General features: G+C 44.8%; 2 protein-coding genes across 2 annotated transcripts in view; both read right to left on the reverse strand.

Annotated features, from left to right (window-relative positions):
- Positions 1 to 19,699, reverse strand: part of ETNK2 (ethanolamine kinase 2) — a 407,034-nt gene that overhangs the window by 276,380 nt on the left and 110,955 nt on the right. The gene's annotated exons all lie outside the window — the stretch shown is intronic.
- On the reverse strand, positions 17,903 to 18,200 carry LOC125925809 (40S ribosomal protein S27-like; the record flags this gene model as incomplete). Its single annotated transcript, XM_049635058.1, has 1 exon — positions 17,903 to 18,200. A coding segment is annotated over one exon (270 nt), but the record flags the coding sequence as incomplete, so codon positions are not given.

Below are 19,699 nucleotides of genomic sequence, written 5' to 3' on the forward strand. Positions count from 1 at the left end.
CTATTTTTGGTTTTTAAGTTAATGTCTTTATTTTGAAAGAGTGAAAGAGACAGCACGAATCAGGGAGGGGCAGAGAGAGAAAGAGAAAGAGAATCCCAAGCCTGTCATGGGGCTTGATCCATGAACCATGAGATCGTGACCTGAACCAAGATCAAGAGTTAAATAAACACTTAACCAACTGAGCCACCCAGGTGCCCCTACACTCTCCTTCTTGACGTCACTTTCTTTTGATGAAAGTTGTCTGCTCATATGAGGTAAATCAAAAAAGGGAATTTATTGGAGGAATTCTGGATAATTTTTAGAAATCAAAAGTTGCTGAAAGAGGGGCGCCTGGGTGGCGCAGTCGGTTAAGCGTCCGACTTCAGCCAGGTCACGATCTCGCGGTCCGTGAGTTCGAGCCCCGCGTCGGGCTCTGGGCTGATGGCTCGGAGCCTGGAGCCTGTTTCCGATTCTGTGTCTCCCTCTCTCTCTGCCCCTCCCCCGTTCATGCTCTGTCTCTCTCTGTCCCAAAAATAAATTAAAAAAAAAAAAAAAAAAAGTTGCTGAAAGAGTCAGGAAGCAGGCAGCGGCCAGGAACCAAAGCGGTGGGCCCTCTACACGTCTGCCTCCTCCTTCTCCTCCAGCATGCCTTGTCTCCTGGGTTTCCATCCACAATCCTACAAAAGACAGTGGTCCCACTGTCCCAGAACATATTTGGGTCGAACAAGATATGAGTCAAGGAAAAAATCATGTATTCAAAATATTGTCTTATAACATATGTTTGCAAGAACGTATGGCATCAGAGGCTGATGCCCAGCAAGTGTTCCACTGAAGTTTTGTGGAAGGGGCGCCTGGGTGGCTCAGTCGGTTAAGCGTCCGACTTCGGCTCAGGTCGTGATCTCGCGGTCCGTGAGTTCAAGCCCCGCGTCAGGCTCTGTGCTGACTGCTCAGAGCCTGGAGCCTGTTTCGGATTCTGTGTCTCCCTCTCTCTCTGACCCTCCCCCATTCATGCTCTGTCTCTCTCTGTCTCAAAAATAAATAAACGTTAAAAAAAAAAAATTAAAAAAAAAAAGTTTTGTGGAATATTCGTGTGAACATGTAATTTAAAAAAAAAAAAAGATCATGATATGATGCCCATACGGATATAAAATGAACACATCAAAGATATTTGACTCATTAATTAATGAGGGAATAAGTAAGATGTTTCAACCAGTTCAAAAGAGAATTCAAAGACAATACATATATGTAGTCATAAAATCAATCTACAAATAGTTGCAAAATCAGTTGTTGTTGTTGTTTGGTGAAGAGTGTGAAGGGAAAGAAATCAGTTGTCTTTTTCCTGAGTATACAGGATTCATTTTGCAGGTGTATAAAACAGAATTATTTGCATTGCTATGTTATCTACAACTTACAGTATTGTAAAATAGATCAAAGATGATGGAAAGTGAAAATCCCCATAGAACCAGGTAATTTAGAATGGTGCACTGTATACAATGCATAGATTTCCACTGAAGACCTCCAGCAAATTTTTTGATCCATTTCAAAATCTTTCACAATTTTTTTTCTGATAACTAAAAAAACCTTGAGTTGTTGGAAAGCACATTTCTTTATGATTCTCTCATTGTCCAGTATTTTTATGTGCTCAGTATTTTGTGCCTTTTCGTTTTTTTAAAATGAGGTTTTAGGGGCGCCTGGGGGGGGGGAGGGTACTACCAGTGATATGAGTAAATTGCTCCTGTAAAGGATTAGAATATGCCATCCCAAAATATGCCATTTTGGCATAAGAATGATTTAGAGCTGGAGGCAAATGAGAATCAATAGTTATAGAAAGAAGCCTTCTCATAGCCTTCCCTATCTCACTGAAGGCAGAAACTTCTGGGAAATGAGGATTGCTATAAAGAGAAGTTTTCTGGGTGAGTTCTATGGCCATGAAGAAGAAGGAAAGTCAGCACTGACATGGGTCTGCAAACAAAACTTACTGATAAAAAACATTATCTTCTACTTTTTTACTCCCCTATAGTCACCTGTCCAGTTTGCCACCCCGTAAAAACTTAAACTCATTTTCCTTTATCTTGTCACTTCTCTACAATTTTATTGTTCTTTGTTGAGATGCTAACATGTTGAGATGAGTTCCAAGTTCTAACCATCCCTTTAATAATTCTACATATCCCCTCCCATTGCCATGTGATTTTCAGGACACATCCCATTGATGGCAGGCTTAGCCACCTGACATGTTTTGTGAGTCAAGACTATTTGCTACTTCCTAACTGATGCTTCAAGAGCCATGGCTTTCCACTTTTCTTTTCCTTCTGCGAGGAAAACAGCTTCTTCCCAAAAGAAGTTTTTGCATCCACTTAAATCCAAGAATAAGAAGACATACATATAGAGCAGAATATTGGCCAACCCACAACTGAGCTGACATAAGCAAGAAACACACCTTTGTGATGATAAGCTTTTGGGGGTTGAGTCTGTTGTTTGTTACCATAGCATCACTTACTTATGCACTTCCCTTTTATTACACAGGGGATATATGTAAGATCTTCTGTTGAACTTTGCATCCCACATTGTGTCTTGATTCACTTTTCTCCTTGTTGAAACAGTTCTTTCAGTGAAAGTCTGTGATTACTACAATTTCTGAGTCCTTGCATGCCTGAAGATGTCTTTGTTTTACCCTTACTCTGGAATACTAGTCTCGCTGGGCATAGAATTTTACATTTACCATTATTTTATTTCACCATTTTGGAGATTTTATTCCCTTATCTTTTGGCATCTGCTGTTACATAAGAGAAAGTCTGATATCAATCTGATTCTTGTTTCTTGGTACATAATCTGTCTTCCCTCTTTGGTAGCTTTTAATGTTTCTCCTTCTTGTTTTCAAGTGTGGCTGTGAGTTTTTAAATCTATTTTCTCCCGCATTTTATGTATTCAGAGAAGGAGGAGGCTTCCATGCCTGCTCCACCTGCTGTCTTGACCCAGAAATTGGCTCCTGCATTACTAAATGGAGAGGACTTGCTTTGACGAGATGTACTTGTCACTTTGAGTTGTCCATTTTTGTATAATGCTGCAAAAGCCTGGTGCCCCTCAGGCATCTGATGCAGCTTACAGAACTATTTGGATTTACCCTGGGAATCATTAATAAACTTCTGTGGTTTTTTTTTTAGTTCTGTGTCCTTTTTGAGGGTCTCCAACTCCCTCTTCTCTTCTTTCTGGCTATCAGATTCCACTCCATTCTAGTGTCCGTATATGCATCCATAACAATCTGCTGCATGTTGCTTGACCTCTTACCTGCTCCTCAGCTACCTCAGATTTATTCCTCCTGCTTTCTTGTGCAGAGCAATTGTGTTCTCTCTAGCTCCTGCCTCCAAACTCAGCTTGCAACTCCACTTTGAAAATCCACAGGATTATTCATGCGCTCTAGTACACAGTGGGAGATATCTTCTGACTCCTTTTCTTTTTTCTACCCGTTCGGCAACGGAAAGAAATGGTATAGACGTTTATTTCTTTATTGCTATAAATCATGCTTCTGTACTAATGGGAATTATGTCTGACTCCTAATAATAAAGACGCGGGGCGCCTGGGTGGCTCAGTCGGTTAAGCGTCCGACTTCAGCTCAGGTCACGATCTCGCGGTCCGCGGGTTTGAGCCCCGCGTAGGGCTCTGGGCTGATGATGGCCCAGAGCCTGGAGCCTGCTTCCGATTCTGTGTCTCCCTCTCTCTCTGACCCTCCCCCATTCATGCTCTGCCTCTCTCTGTCTCAAAAATAAATAAACGTTAAAAAAATATTAAAATAATAATAAAGACTCATATTAAATGGCTTAATGTAATAAAAATTTTTTTACTCCATGTAATCAAACTTGGTAGGTTAACCTTCATAAGCGGTTCGAGGCTAGTATGGTAGCTCGTTGGTCGTCAGAGACCCAAACACTTTTTATTTTTCTCTTTGGCCTTCCTTAACCTTCAAGCTTTCAAACCCAGTGTCCCTTCGTGGTCTCAGGATTGTTGCCAGATCTCCAGCCATCACAACCACATTCTAACCAAGACAAAGAGTGAGATGAGAAGGGCAAACACGTATTACATACCCTCCACCTGAGTCAACTGCCCTTTAGAAGTTTTCACACACTGTACCTCTTCCGTTTATATTTCACTGGCCCTTCCTAGCTGCAAGAAAAAGATTTTGTTGTCTCAGATAAATTGAATACATTTTGCCTTTATGCCATCACTTTTGGTTGCCCTACAATGTACATTAGCTTGCCTCCTGATTCTCAATTATATTCTAGTTAGATGCAATATGACTCAATATTTAAAATAAATATGCATGTTTTGATTTTGATGGCCCCTGGCTATTTCCAAAGATCAAGTCAATAGCTATAAAATGGATAAAACATTAAGTGTCAAAATCATTGACTGTACCAACCTTGAAATACCATCCAGGGAGCACTGTAGAATTGGCAAAATTAACTCACACAATTGCCAGTTAATTGAATTCTGTGTTCCCTGAGCAGCTTTAGTGCTGGCTAGGTGCCAGTTACCTGTGGTGGGTACTGGGAACGCTCACCATGCCCCTGTCTTTGAAGGGTTCCAATTTCCATGACTCACAGGTGCCTGGAGGTGGGGGGGAAGCCACCAAATGGTTTTACACAGAGGAAAGATGTGATCCCGTCTGTATTTCTGAAAGATACAGACTAGGTATCTAGACAAGGTAGGGTGAACCGGAAGAGAAAAGACACTTGGGCCAGGGGATTTCGTTCTGGGGGCTAAATATCATTTTGTGTTGCTGTGCCCTTTTTGTCCAATAACTACACCTTGCCCTCTGTGCCATCCATGTGCCCGGTCTATCCCCAAATCCTCACTACCCCTCATCTTTAGATTTTTCTCACCTTAAACTTTCAATCCCATGCCTACTCTCCTGGAGGTCCAGCGATAGTCAATGTGACTTTCTGGGGGTGAGGAGTCAACACTTCTTCATTTATTATTCACACATTTCCTGAGCTTGCACGTTGTTCTGGGCTTGGGGCTATGGGCTAGGGTTGCAAAGGTGGGTCAGACTCAATTGTCACACTCAATGCAGGAACAAATTATTTTGGCTACTATTTATGCTTAGGAGTGTTAAGAATCTAGGGCTAATTTTGGCAGGAAAGGGGGGGTAGGTAAGAAGGGCGGAGGCAAGAATCAGGACAAAATGAGCAGTCTGAGGGGCGCCTGGGTTAAGCGGTTGGGCGACCGACTTTGGCTCAGGTCGTGATCTCGCAGTCTGTGAGTTCAAGCCCCACATCGGGCTCTTCTGTGCCGACGGCTCAGAGCCTGGAGCCTGCTCCGAATCCTGCGTCTCCCCCTCTTTCTGCCCCTCCTCCGCTTGCGCTCTGTCTCTCTTTCTCTCAAAAATAAATAAACATTTAAAAAAATTTTTTTAAAGCGAGCAGTCAGGGATTGAGAGCAGTGAAATCAGGAGGGCAAATTTTTCCTCAGGGCCTAGTGGTAGTTTCCCCTAACCCCAGACTGCCCCCTCCCCTTCCTTTTCCCCTTCCTCCTCCTCTTCCTCCTACTCCTGTCTCCTCACTTCGCAGCCAAGCTTGGCTTCCAGTCAAACTTTCCGGAAATCCCCTACCCAATTTCCAGCTTTTGAAACAAAGACTCTCTGGAGACTATTCCCATTGTCCTTGGAACTAGAACAATGTGCGGTAGAGCCTCCTCCTTGGCTTCAGGCTACATCCCTGCTCCCAGCCTTCTCGGCCAAAGTAAAAGCTTCCTCGACTCTCCAATCACTGTCCCCATCTGTCTAGAGGCAGGAAGTTGGGGGAGGTAGGAGGAAAAAGCACTTTCTATTAACTGCTCCTGAAACCCAAAGTCAGCCCCAGCCTCTAAGTCCTACCTGGGCCTGCCTTCTCCGGGCCAGAACTAAGAAGGAATCTCTCCACAGGACAGCAGTTGGACACCTGAATATGCTGGGAGTGGGCAGACAAGCTCAGGGCTTGATTCCTGTAGTTTCTAAACCTCTTTTGATGCCTTAGTTTCCCCCTGCCATCGAGGTGAGAGGACCAGAGATCATTCTAAAGGCATTGGCCGGTCTGGTTTTTTTCTCACTGCACAGCTCCTCTTCCGCTCCCAACTCTGACCCCAGGAGACCCCTGTCCCATTCCTTGTCCACTTCTGCCAAAAGGGCTGTTAGATGGGGGAGGGGGTGCAGGCGGGCTTTTCTTGCACCATCCTGGCGCCTGACTGGATCGGGTTACTGGAGGCAGTCTGGATTTGAATGTGCAAATAAACAGAAGTCGCTTTGATCCGCCAGGCTGAGAGGGAGGGAGAAGAAAACCGAGTGCCCTGGTCAGAGAAGTGCATGCTGGGCACTTGAAAGAGGGTTTGGGGGATGTGGAGCGTGAGCTGTCCTTATTCCTTTGACAGGACAGAAAACCTATTTAAAAAAAAAAAAAAAAAAAAAAAAAAAGAGATCTAGAAAGAGGCAGAAACACACTTCAGGCATTTCAGACTTCCCGTGCAGTCCAAATATTCCTTGGGCCCTTTCTTGCTGTTACCAGGAGGGGAGTGGTACCTTGGACCTCACCCTCCCTCAGGGCTGTCCCACCTTTGGGACTTCTCGGGTGCTCTTGGGAGAGGGAGAGAAGGAATGGAGCTGTGGTTGTATGAGGTTCAGGGTGGGACCATAGGTCGAGAGGGGGTAGGGCCTATTGTCTCCCTGGGCACCAATCCACAGCCACAGGCAGGCTTAGAGAGGGAGAGACAAAGGAGGGGATGGGAGAGCACAAAGGGAGCTAGGAATGAAATGGTAAGTAAAGGCAAACAAAAGTGAACCGGGGGAGACAAAAGCTGGGAACAATATTCCCCAGGCAATAGGCTCAGGAACAATAGGGACACTGACAGCCCCACAAAGACACCAGTGTCTCCAAGTAGACGTTATCTCAGGCAGTGTTTGGCAGCCCTGCTCTGGCTGCAGCTATTTTCAGTGCCGCTTTTGTGCCATGCTGAACAATATTCCTTGCATGGCTGCTGATAGAAAGATGAGAAGGTTTCTGTTTGATTCTCCTCTTCCTTCCCTCCCCCTTCCCCCTTTTCCAACCCCCACCAGCTCCAGCCATTCTGAGCTCAAGTCACTGGGCTGGTTAGGGGTGTGTGTGTGTGTGTTGGAAGGGGACCAAGTGGACCAAGGCAGGGAAGGTCTCAATCAGGCCTTCTAGTTGCCCTCAACCTTACTAGGACCTCCATGGAGGGGAAAAAGAAGCTAGGACTGGGCAAGTAGGGGCTACAGAACTAGGGTGTATGAGGAGGATTGTTCAGGGAAGTGGATTCTGTCTTCACCAATGGTCACAAGACTAGCCCAAGCTATTCACTGTAAAAAGGCCTGCTCAGCAAGTGTTTCCCTGTTGTGGGTGGCTCTTCATTTAATAGCCAAGGCCAAAAGGGGTCCTAGCCAGCCTTCTGCCCCTTTCTTTCTTTGTGCCAGCAAGTGTTCTTTGCCCTACCTCCCAAGAGCCATTGCTTTCTTCCATCTACGTATATAGTATTAGCAGTTCCTCGATCAGCTCCCAACATCCCCCCACCCTACGTCTGCTGCTCCAGGTTGAACCTAAAGATCAGGGTCACTAGTCCTAGTTTGGGAAGAGACTATTGAGTAGCACGGACCCTTGAATAGACCCGACGGCCATTCCCGTGAGGGCACACATGACCCCAATCTACAGTGGTAGCCCTTCCCCATTAAGTATCTCCCCCGTGTTCCGTCCTAGAAGAGCGCTGATCCTGGATCACAGGTGTCCTTTCTCAGGCCTCCTTGTACACAAGCCTGTTTCACTCTTCATTTTCTCAGGGTTGTAACCCACTGCAGCTGCCCCCATGGGCTGAAGAAGAGCCTTACACTTTTTCATCTAACTGATTTTTTGTTGTTCTTATTCTTCTGTTCAGGTTAATTTTTTAGGCAGCTGAACTACTGCACTTCAGGGCTCTGGCTTCTACAAAAACCAAAAAAACAAATTGACACCAAACTTCTTGGGAAAGCACTGATATAAAAATTTCAAGGAGAATGCCTTCCTAAGAAACTAGACACTCAGAGGTTGACCCAGAAGGTTGAGCCATTGCTGAACTTATGGGACTTGTGGCTTTTGTCCACCTTCCTCAATTAGCTCGTTAAAGGACGGAAGCACATTTCATGCCTTGATTGGCTCCCTCATGGTATCATGGCACATAATTGGCTCTCAATGAACACTTGCTGAATTGGACCAAATTTAAAGGCTCTGAAGGGAACTTACAGATCATCTAGCACCTTGCTACTCAAAGTGTGGTCCCTGGGCCAGCAGCATTAACATCACTTGGGAATTTGTTAGAAATGCAAAATCTCCAGGCTCTACCTCAAAGCTACTGAATCAGAATCAGAATTTTTTTTTTTTTTTTTTAGTTTTTTAATTTATTTTGAGAGAATGAGAGAGAGAGAGAGAGCTCACACATGGAGGAGGGACAGAGAGAGAAGGAGGGAGAGAATCCCGAGCAGGCCCCACACTGTCAGCACAGAGCCCCACGTGGGGCTCAAACCCACACATGAAGAGATCAATGATCTGAGCCAAAATCAAGAGTTTGGATGCTCTACTAACTAAGCCACCCAGGTGCCCCCAGAATTTGCATTTTAACAAGCTCCCAAGTAATTCATATACTCCTTGAGAAGTGCTGATCTACAATAGCTTCTTCTTTTCTGCCTCCCCACGGTCCTACCCATGTCTTGACGGTATTGCTATCCATGGCCTAGCATGTATGAGCTAAACCAGGCCATTCAGTGGGCATCTACAAGATCTCTGTAGAAGCAAGCTCACCATCTGTGGTAACAGTCTGTGCCACAATTGGCACCAAATAATACTGAACAGAATTAAACTGACATTCAAAGAACTTAAGAGTGGGACCTTGTACTTAGCATATGCTTATTCAAAGCTTATTGAGAGAAAGGTTTAAATCACCTATTATAACCTCCCTGGATGATCACTGTGATGGGTAATTTATGGGTCAACTTGACTGGGACAAGGAGACCCAGACATTAGGTCAAACATGAACCTGGATGTGTCTGCGATAGTGTTTCTGAATGAGATTAATATTTGAGTTGGTAGACTGAGTAAAGAAGTTTGCTTTCCTTAAAGTGGGTGAGCCTCATCCAATCATCTGAAGACCCAAACAGAACAAAAAAGGCTGGGTAAGAGGGAATTTCGCCTGCCGGACTGATGAGCTGAGACATTGGTCTTCTGTCTTTGGAGTCTAACTGAAACATCAGCTCTTCTTGGGTCTCAAGCTTCCTAGCTTTTGGACTGAAACTTACAGCATTGGCTCTCCCAGTCCTCAGGCCTTGAGACTTGGACTGGTACTACATCATCAGCCCTCCTGGGTCTCTAGCTTGCTGACTTGCTCTTGGGACTTATAATCATGTGAGCCAATTCCTTACGATAAATTTCTTTAAAATATGGTTCTGTTTCTCTAGAGAACCCTAGAAGTGGGAGTGCTTCTCTAACAAATAACTAAATATGTGGAAGTGGCTTTAGAAATGGGAACTGGGTAGAGGCTGGCAGATTTTTGACATGCATGCTCGAAATATGGATGTCAAGGGCGATTCTGGTGAGGTCTCAGATGGAAATGAGGAACACGTTATTATAAACTGGAAGAAAAGTGATCTTTGTTATAAAGTGGAAAGAATTTGGCTGAACTATGTTCTAGTGTTTTGTGGAAGATGGAACTTTCAAGCAATGAAATCGGATATTTAACTGAGAGGATTTCCAAGCATAGTATTGAAGGAATGGCTTGGTTCATTCCAAATGGTTGGCTCTTATAGTAAAATATGAAAGGAGAAAGATGGATTGAAGAAGGAATTATTAGGCAAAAAGGAACCAGAACTTGAAGATTGGGAAAATTATGAGACTATCCATACTGTAAAAAAAAAATGAGAAAACTTGATCTGAAGAGAACACTAAGGGTGTGGCTAAACAGCCATTTGATAAAGAGATCTTAGATGGGGGCACCTGGGTGGCTCAGTTGGTTAAGAGTTTGGCTCTTGATCTTGGCTGAGGTCATGATCTCACGTTTTATGAGTTCAAGCTCTGCATCAGGCTCTGCACCATCAGTGTAGAGCCTGCTTGGGATTCTGCTTGGGATTCTGTATCTCCTTCTCTCTGCCCCTCACCTGCTTATTCTCTCTCTCTCTCTCTCTCTCTCTCTCTCTCTCTCAAAATAAATAAACTTAAAGGGAGAGAGTGAGATCCTAGTTGTAACTCATGGACTTAATCAGCCACTTCAGCAGAAGCCAGGCATAGAGATGTGATTATACTAGCAAAGACACTGCCAGTGTGAACTAAGGAGGACAGAGAAAACAAAATGAAGGGAAGCTGTTGGACTTTTTAGATACTACAGAACAGGACCATAGAGATATTTATCAAATGTGTGATATTCTTTAAGAAAAGGGAAAAACAACCCCTCAAGTAATTGAGATTATCAGGGCTGCTTTCTTGGTTTCAAAAGGTGGGTCCATTGCATTGGTTTCAACAGGCCAGAGAGCTTCTGACTAAAGCCTTGGGTGTGGGAGTCCAGAAGGCACGGCATTGACCCAAAGAAGATTATTCTCAAGTTAACATCTAATGGAATTTGGCTTGCTAGGTTTTGGACTTGCTTAGGACTTATCACCCATTCCTTCCTTTGGATTTCTCCCAATTATTTATTAAAAAATTTTTTTTAATGTTTTTATTTATTTTTGAGACAGAGAGAGACAGAGTATGAGCAGGGGAGGGGGAGAGAGAGACACACACAGAATCCGAAGCAGGCTCCAGGCTCCAAGCTGTCAGCACAGAGCCCGACGTGGGGCTCGAACTCACAGACTGTGAGATCATGACCTGAGCTGAAGTCAGACGCTCAACTGACTAAGCCACCCAGGTGCCCCGAATTTCTCCTACTTATAATGCCTATGCCTGTCCCTCATTGTATTTTGGAAGTACACAATTTGTCTGATGTCACAGGTTCACAGCTGAAGAGGAATTTTGTCTCAGGATGAATATACCTCAAACATGTATACCTGATTTAGATGATATTTAGATGAGACTTTAGACTTCAGGGTTAATACTAGAATGAGGTAAGACTTTTGGGGTCATTGGTATAGAATCAATGTATTTTGCATGCAATAAGCCATGAATTTGGTGGGGAGCAAGCATGGAATGCTATGGACCAAACTGTGTCCACCGCCCAAATTAATATGCTGAAGCCCCAGCTCCCAATGTGACTGTATTTGGAGTAGGGAAGTAATCAAGGTTAAATGAGGTCATAACGGGAGGCCCTCACAGGTTTAGTGCCCTGTAAGAGGAGACACCAGAACTCTCTTTCTCCCCATGGTGTGAGGAAACAATGGGAAGGCAGCCATCTATAATGCAGGAAGAGAGCTCTTACCAGAAACCGACCCTATTGGACCTTGATCTGGAACATCCCAGCCTCCAGAACTGTGAGAAATAAATTTCTAGTATTTAAGCCACCCCGTCTATGGTATTTTGTTATGGCAGCCCAAGCTAACACAGTCTTTGTTATGGTAACCTGAGCTGACTAACACAATCTCTAATGATAGGAGATGAGGAGAGGTCTCTAGGCCTCCACAGGGTGGACTGAAGGGCTCTGGAAGGGCCTCAGAGCCCAGGACACAGAATCTCATTATTCTTCTGATGTCCTTCGTGCAAACCAGGGAGCTGCTGCCTGCCCTAGAACTCCAAGCCATTCCCAGGTAGAAATGGGCACTCAACACCATCATGGTTATACCAATTCAAAACTCTTTTCTTGGACTGAAAGGTTTTGGTACTGTTGTTGAGACATCTTCCCAGTTGTAGGGGGGAATGTTATAAATGAAGAGTCAACATTTTACAATTACAATTATAAAATTGTTTCCCAGAGGTTAGGAAAAAAACCAAAATACCTTTGTTGGAGCTTACTTATAAAAAGCATTATTCACGTGGCTGTTTTCATCCTAATATGTTCAATTTCATCATCTTCTATAAAGATCATCATGACTCCCAAGTATTCAACCAATCTATACATATTTATAAACCATTGCAGGGTTTATTTGACTGTCTTTCGTTATCAAACCTGTCAATTCCCTTCAGTGAAATGAACAGCGGTGTAATTTCTGATCTGTGGGCAGTGTCTGGGAGGAGGGTAGGGTGTCTGTGGCTGGCAACCTACTGGCCAGCCAAACTGGAAAATCAGCTTTTCAGAAGTTTCCTCCTGACTCCTCCCAGGCCATTTATCTCAGATTATCCTCCACCTGCACTCCCCAGGTTAGGGGAGGGCAGAGGAGAGAAAAAATATTAAGGTTTGGGATGGACTACCATTGAGCATATTTGTAATTAGTTCCGAGTTCTGGCAACAGAGGACAGGGACAGAGGCATTATTGTGTTTTTTCAGCACCCAGTGAGCCATAGTAGCCACAGCAGCAGCCATGTTCATAGCTCTCCTGATCCACATGGCACAGCCATGACTTGACTTGTCCCACAGACAAGACTTGGGACAACGAGAGCCTTACATGCTGCCTCACCCCTCTGGCATGTTCATGTGTGCCTCCTGACATGACCTAATCGTCCTCCACCAGCTGCCTCTGATATATGGGAAGGTCCCCTGGCCAATACAAGGTGTGGGCACAAAGGGTGGCACTGTTTCCCAGAATCTGAGAATAATCCTATTGGATCCAGGCAGCTAGTGCTGGGCAATGGCTCAGAGTTCCCAAGGAAGTTCAATAAAGTAGAAATTAAGTTATTGCAGACATGAGCTAGGATGGGGACTTGGGGAGCCTACTCACAGAGTGTTAATGAAGGTAGGTAGCAGAATATGCTACCCTAAAATATGGCATGTTGGCAAAGGATTACATTGAGCTGAAGGCAATTGAGAAGAAGCAGACACGAGAAAAGCTCCGACTTCCCCTTGTTTGCCTAAAAGCAGGACATAAATTTGTAAAGGTGTCCCCCCTCCCTGCTCTACCAGGAAGAACAGAGGTCAATGACTGGAGACAACTCTAGACCCTTATCAGCCCAGAGATGGCACCAGAGCAACCTATTTAACAAACTTTACTGAAACTTTATCAGCCATTAGTTCTCTCATATATTGACCTTCCCACCAACTGCTGCCTTAGAAACTCAAAGTCCTTTTCCTTTCTCTCGGCACTTCCCTAAAAATTTATTTTTACGCTGCTGTATAAACCCAAGTCCTAACCACCTCTTTGAATTATTCATCATTGGGTACTCCTGTGCGTATGCTCAATGCACATGTTAATAAATTTCCGTTTTTGTTTTGTTAATCTGTCTTTTACCAGCCTAATTTACAGGGCCCCTACAGTAAACCTAACAGTTTTCCTCCTCCACTTTAGGGAAATGCAAGGGCCCCTGGGCTCCTTAAGAAGACGAGGGGAGGTTGACCCCCTGAGAAAGAGCCTTCTGAGTTGTAGAGGTGAAGGAGAGATTTCAGCTTCTGCTGATGAATAGGTAAGGCACATATAAAATAACTGTAAGCTTGAGGTCTTAATTTTGAGTTAATAATGCAGGGTTTTGATTGTTTGGGCCATATACCCTACTTAGACCCCTAGAATGAGTTCTAGCATTATGCACTATCTATACCACTCCCTGTCCTCATAGCCTCCCCTATCCTGAGGCATACTTGGATGCAGGTGGATTGTCAGTCTCCCTTTGAAAGACTCATTTCCAGTTGGCATAGAGAAAGTTCACAGAGGGGTGCCTGGCTGCCTCCGTCAGAAAAGCATGCGGACTCTTGATCTCAGAGTTGTGAGTTCGAACCACACGTTGGATGTAGAGACTACTTGAATAAACTAAAAAAGAAAAGAAAAGAAAGAACGTTCCCAGAAACTGCCATCTGAATGATGCCTCTAGAATGAGCAATGATGTGGCCTGACCCATTTTTGCTTCTTAAGTCTGTGCCCCGTCAGTGAAGCACCAAAGTCACCCCACTCCCTTCCCCAAGGCCTAATCTTTGATACCTAGATCACCCTCATCGCCCATTCTGGGGCCTTGCCTGCTATCTTTGGAGAGAAATGTAATCTCAACCCATCCTTCACTTTTCGGGAGGTATTAATTTAGGTATCCAGTATCAAGGACTCCTTTCCTTCTAGGTAAGACATTTTATTTTATTTTATTTTTAATTTTTTTTTTAACGTTTATTTATTTTTGAGACAGAGAGAGACAGAGCATGAACGGGGGAGGGTCAGAGAGAGGGAGACACAGAATCTGAAACAGGCTCCAGGCTCTGAGCCGTCAGCACAGAGCCCGACGCGGGGCTCGAACCCACGGACAGTGAGATTGTGACCTGAGCCGAAGTCGGAGGCTTAGCCGACTGAGCCACCCAGGCGCCCCATAGGTAAGACATTTTAAATTCGGAGTCAAAATTATCTTTCTTTTCTTCAAAATTCTGTCAAAGACTCGGGCATTCTAGGATTAAATGCCTGATCAAACCAGCCAAGTGGTAGTCATTGAACACTGCCCCTTTCTTGGGATTCGCTACCGACTTAACACATTCATCTTTGATCTTAGGCTTTGGTTTCTCGTACTCAATCTTGGTTTGAGTTTCTCCGGAAGTGACTGTACTGCTTTCATTAGGTATCAAGCTATGAGATGGAAAAGGCCTCATGTAGTCCTGCCTTGAGATCAAACCAACAGAGTTTTCCAACGTCCATTGTATGCAAGACGCGGTCCTAGGATGAGTACTGGAAGATGAGCAAACGGACACAGTGAGTTGGAGGCTACCCCTGCCCTCAAGTAGTTTATAGCTAGCTGGAGAGAGAGACACGATCAAGTGTAGAGTGAACTGATAAGATATCAAGATGGCAATAAGATAGAATTGAGAAGGAAGCCTGAGAATGTTCAAAGACGATAAAGTCAATACAGGTAATAACAGAGGCAAGGGAAAATAAACCTTGCAGCGAAGGCACAATTGGCCAGGCAAAAAGGAGAAAGAATGACCTTAGACCATGTTATAAACAAAGATACAGTCGGTTCTGCTGTCAGGCTTGTTTTGAAAACATGAATTTGTTCCAATCTGATTCATATATTAGGGAGCAATTTGAACATGATGTGATTTTTGCATTTGCTTATGCTTGATTTTGCCCTGGAAAACATTAGGCAGAGAAAAACGCACCCAGCTGAACCAAGCAGGGTGGGAATACATAAGATGTAGACAAGCACACCCCTCGAATGTCTGCCCCCACCTAAGTTCACGGTGTTATAAACCATACCCTTTGGTATCTGGTGTTATCATTTTCTTTCCAATCTCAGATAACCCCCCTTTAGCACTTCACAGTAACCCAGAAGTTTGTGCCCCGTCCAACATCCACTTCCATATGCAAAGTTCAAATCTGCGTTGAGGTATAATGCTATATTTATTGTAGCGTTTACGTATTTCTCAACTGTTTAACACGTATAGACCGTACTACCATTTCATTAGGCCCCTGTCTTTCATTGTTGTTAGTAACAGAGCGTTTGGGTATTGTGCCTTCTAACCTCACTTTTCCCTCAAGCCCGTGGTTTTCATCGCACAGCATTTGTATAGCGTGGTTATTTTTAGTAGCATACGTTGCGTTGCGGCACAACTGGCCATACAGGTTTGGGTACTAAAAATAATACTGGGAAAACTGTGGGTAAATGATTAGGGTTATAACTGAATTTATGTAGGAGAATTTAAGACTAAAAGCTGATGTCAGATCCATTCATTCTTTTGTGCATTCATTTGACAAAAATTTGTTGGGTGCCTACTACGTGCCAGACTTTGTTGTAGGCACTGGAGTTTGGCAGTGAACAGAAGGGGCAAAAATCCCTGCCGGTTTACATCCTAGCTGCAGAGAGGGACAAACACAAGGTAAATAAAAAAATATATATCATATGTTAGATAATAATGGATGCTGGGGCACCTGGGTGGCTCAGTTGGTTGAGTGTCCGACTTCAGCTCAGGTCATGATCTCATGGTTTGTGAGTTCAAGCCCCATGTCAGGCTAGCTACTGTCAGCCTGTCAGCGCAGAGCCCACTTCAGATCCTCTGTCCCCCTCTCCGTCTGCCCCTTCCCCACTTGCACCCTCTCTCTTAAAAAATAAACAAAAACATTAAAAAAGAGAGAGAGATCCTAGATAGTAATCAATGCTAAGAAGAAAAAAAATAAAACAGGAAAGTCGATATAATATCTCAGGGGCTGGGTTTGGACATGTTGTCAATATTATTTATTGCTGTCTCACAAATTATCTCCAAACTCTACAGCCAAAGACAATAAACATTTACTGTCTCACACAGCTTCTGAGGGTAAGAAAGACAAGAGGAGCTTAAGTAGTGATTCTGGCTCAGGGTCTTTCATGAAATCACAGTCAAGGCATGGGCTATCAGTTTCCATGCTCAACCTACATGGCTCTTGGCAAGAGACCTCAGTTCCTCGCCTGTCTGCATAGGACTGCTCATGACATGGCAGCTCGCTTTACCTAGAGAGAATGGCTCGAGAAAAAGAGATGGCATGCCCAAGGTGCAAGTTGCAGGCTTTTATAACGTAACCTCAGAAGCGGCATACCATCACTGCTGCTGCCACACAAACCAGCCCTAGTACGACATGGGAAGGGATGACGGGAGAACATGGGAGTATGGGGATCAAGAGGCAATCATTAGGGGACATTTTGGATGCTGACTCTGATAGTGACCAAGGAAGTCTTCATTAAGAAAATGACCTTTGGATTAACCCTTGAAGGAAATGAGGGAGGTAGCCATAAGGATATCTGGGGGAAGGTCGTCCTATGTGGGCGAAACAGCATCAACAAAAACACAGGCCTGGTGTGTTGGAAGGACAGCAGGGTTCAACAAGCTACAGCGGAGTGAACGAGAGGGAAAGGAAGAGAAGAGGTCAAAGAGGTGACAGGGAAGGGGAATGCTTTCCTCTTCACCCTGAGTGAAATACGACTTTTGAGGAGAGAAGTGACGTGATCTGACTTAGGATTTAACGGATGAGAATAGACAAGACGAGAGGGAAGCCGGAGCAGGAGCAGGAAGGTAAGCTGGGAGGTGAGAGATAGTGGTAAGAGGCGATGGTTAGGAGGTGAGAGATGATGGCGGTCTGAATCTGGAAACATTTGGAAGGTAGAATACTCCGGACTTGCTCGTGGGTTGGCTGTGGGGCATAAGAGGAAGAGGAGTCAAAGATAACACTAAAGTTTTTTGTTCGTGTAGCTGGAAGAATGGAGTTGCCATCTGTCTATGTTTGGTGAGACCGAAGAAGGAGCACCGTTAAGGCGAACACAGGCATTCAATTTTGGACACGTTAAATTTGAAATGCCTGTTAGACATCCAGGTGGAGATGTTGGATGGACGATTGGGTGATCAAGGTTAGAGGTACGCGTTGAAGAATCACCAGAGAAAGATAGGACTGAAAGCTGTGAGGCTGAATAAAATCCCCGAAGGAGTGAATACGGATAGAAAACTGAGTATCTCAGAGCACCCCAACGTTTAGGATGGGGGTGTAGCAAAGAAGACTATGAAAGAGTGGCCAGAGAGGCGGGAATCAGGCCAGGTAAGCGTAGTGCCCTATAAGCCAAGGGAAAACGTCTTTCAAGGAAGTCTTAGAAGATGCTCTTTGTCAGATGCTGCTGACAGGATGAGAACTGTCCCCTGATGTGGCATGTGGAGCTCATTTGCTACATGGCCAGAACGGTTTTGGTGGAGTGGTGGAGGCAAAACCCTCACGGGGGTGGATTGAAGGTCGTACGAAAGGAGATAAATTGGAGACTGAGTATTCTTTCAAATAATCTTGTGTGAGGGGAGGGAATGAGTTGGGGTCATAACTGGAAGGGAAAATGGAATCAATAGAGGGTTTTTACTTTATTTATTATTATTATTATTATTATTATTATTAATTATTTTGTGTCCAAAATCAGTTTATTGGGATAGTTTCCCACTCATGTTGATTTAGGTTACTTTTACTGCTGCTCCTGTCTGAAGGAGCATCCTTGTGTAAGCCTTGCTTTTCCTCCTTTCAGTTGGCACGGGACGGTGGAGCAGCCCACACACAAAACCACTGTTTGTGCGTGGCTGAAGACAGTGGTGATTTTGTCCCACGCTGAGTACTTCATGTCCATGAAGGAGGAGTTGGGGCTCTGGACCAGGCACTTCTTGTGCTTCCTCTTCTCCTCTTCTGGGGATGGGCGCAGGAGGTCCTTTGTGAGGGGTATGTTCTTGGGGGCAGGACATCACTGCCAGAAAGGCAAGAGAGGGTTTTTTAAAGACGGGAGATAGTGGCACCTGGGTGGCTCAGTTGGTTAAACACGGGACTCTTGATTTCATCTCACGGTTTGTGAGATCGAGCCCTGAATTGGACCCCATGCTGACAGCCTGACAGCATGGAGCTTGCTTGAGATTCTCTCTCCCTCCCTCTCTCTGCCCCTCCCCTGCTCGCTCTCTCTCTCTCAAAAATAAATAAATAAACCTAAAAAACATCAAAACAGGATATACAGCAGCATGTTCCTCCTAAGGGAAACACTGATGAAACAGGAGAGACAGAGGAGAACTGTGGGCGCAGAATCCTGAGTGGGTGAGAGGAGATAAGACCTAGTGTATGAGCAGAGGGGTTTTCCTCATCCTGGAGCACAGACAGCGTATCCACACAGCACGGAGGAGGCAGAGCGTATGGGCACAGGAGCAGAGAGGTGGATGGAGTAGGGCCCTTGACTCAGAGCGAGGATGAAGGAGGACGCGTTGGAGTTTGGGAGGAAGGAGAGAGAGAGGTGAAAGCGTTGTCCGGGAGAGCGGGAAACATGGCATGTTTGCTATGTAGCACCAAGAGTCACGTGTGGTAAATGGGCATGGGTTCAGAGCTGAGCAGTCAGCATAGCTGTGTATGGTTCCCAGCCATGTTCAGCTGCTGGGAACAGGCGCAGAGCGGGAGAAGAGGTTGGGTTTAACCAAAGTTATGGTTTGACAAGGAGTAAGAGCTCTCATGGCTCTCCCGAAGTACGTTCCTGTGGCTCTGAGGACCACATGTTCTGGTTTGCCCAGGATAGTGCCAGTTTATGCCTGGTTTCCCAAGGTGATTAGTAATAGTGTTCCCTTTCACTTTCAAAACTGTTAGATTTGGGTAACAAATGAAATGATCATTCTACTTTGAGCAACATAGTGCCCCAGAGGTTTTCTCAACAGAGACTGCATCGTTGTTTTTAATGTTTATTTATTTTTGGCAGAGAGAGAGAGAGAGACAGAGCATGAGCGGGGGAGGGGCAGAGAGAGAGGGAGATACAAAATCCGAAGCAGGTTCCAGACTCCAAGCTGTCAGCACAGAGCCTGACGTGGGGCTCTAACCCACAGACCATGAGATCATGACTCAAGCCCAAGTCGGACGCTCAACCGACTGAGCCACCCAGGCACTCCTGTTTGACTTTTAAAAAACACTAAATAGATTGTAAATTCCTTGAGGTCAGTGTCCTGTTTTTATGCCTTCTGTGCCCCATCTCGAGCATAACTTTTAACTGTGGTCTTCTTGTGTCTTGGTTAATCCAGCAAAAACACAGGTGCCTCAAGACTAGAGGATAATCCCAATTTTAGGCAAATTCTCCTCAATCTCAAAACAAAGTAAGGGGATTGAGGCAATTTACACACCAAGGAGACCTTTCATAATTCTGCTCAGGGTTATGGGGCAGAGTAGGTAAGAGTAGAAGGGAGGCCAGTCAAGACTCAGAACTATGCAGGGGGCAGA

The sequence above is a fragment of the Panthera uncia genome, chromosome F1 (genome assembly GCF_023721935.1).
Source record: "Panthera uncia isolate 11264 chromosome F1, Puncia_PCG_1.0, whole genome shotgun sequence".
NCBI classification, from domain to species: domain Eukaryota; kingdom Metazoa; phylum Chordata; class Mammalia; order Carnivora; family Felidae; genus Panthera; species Panthera uncia.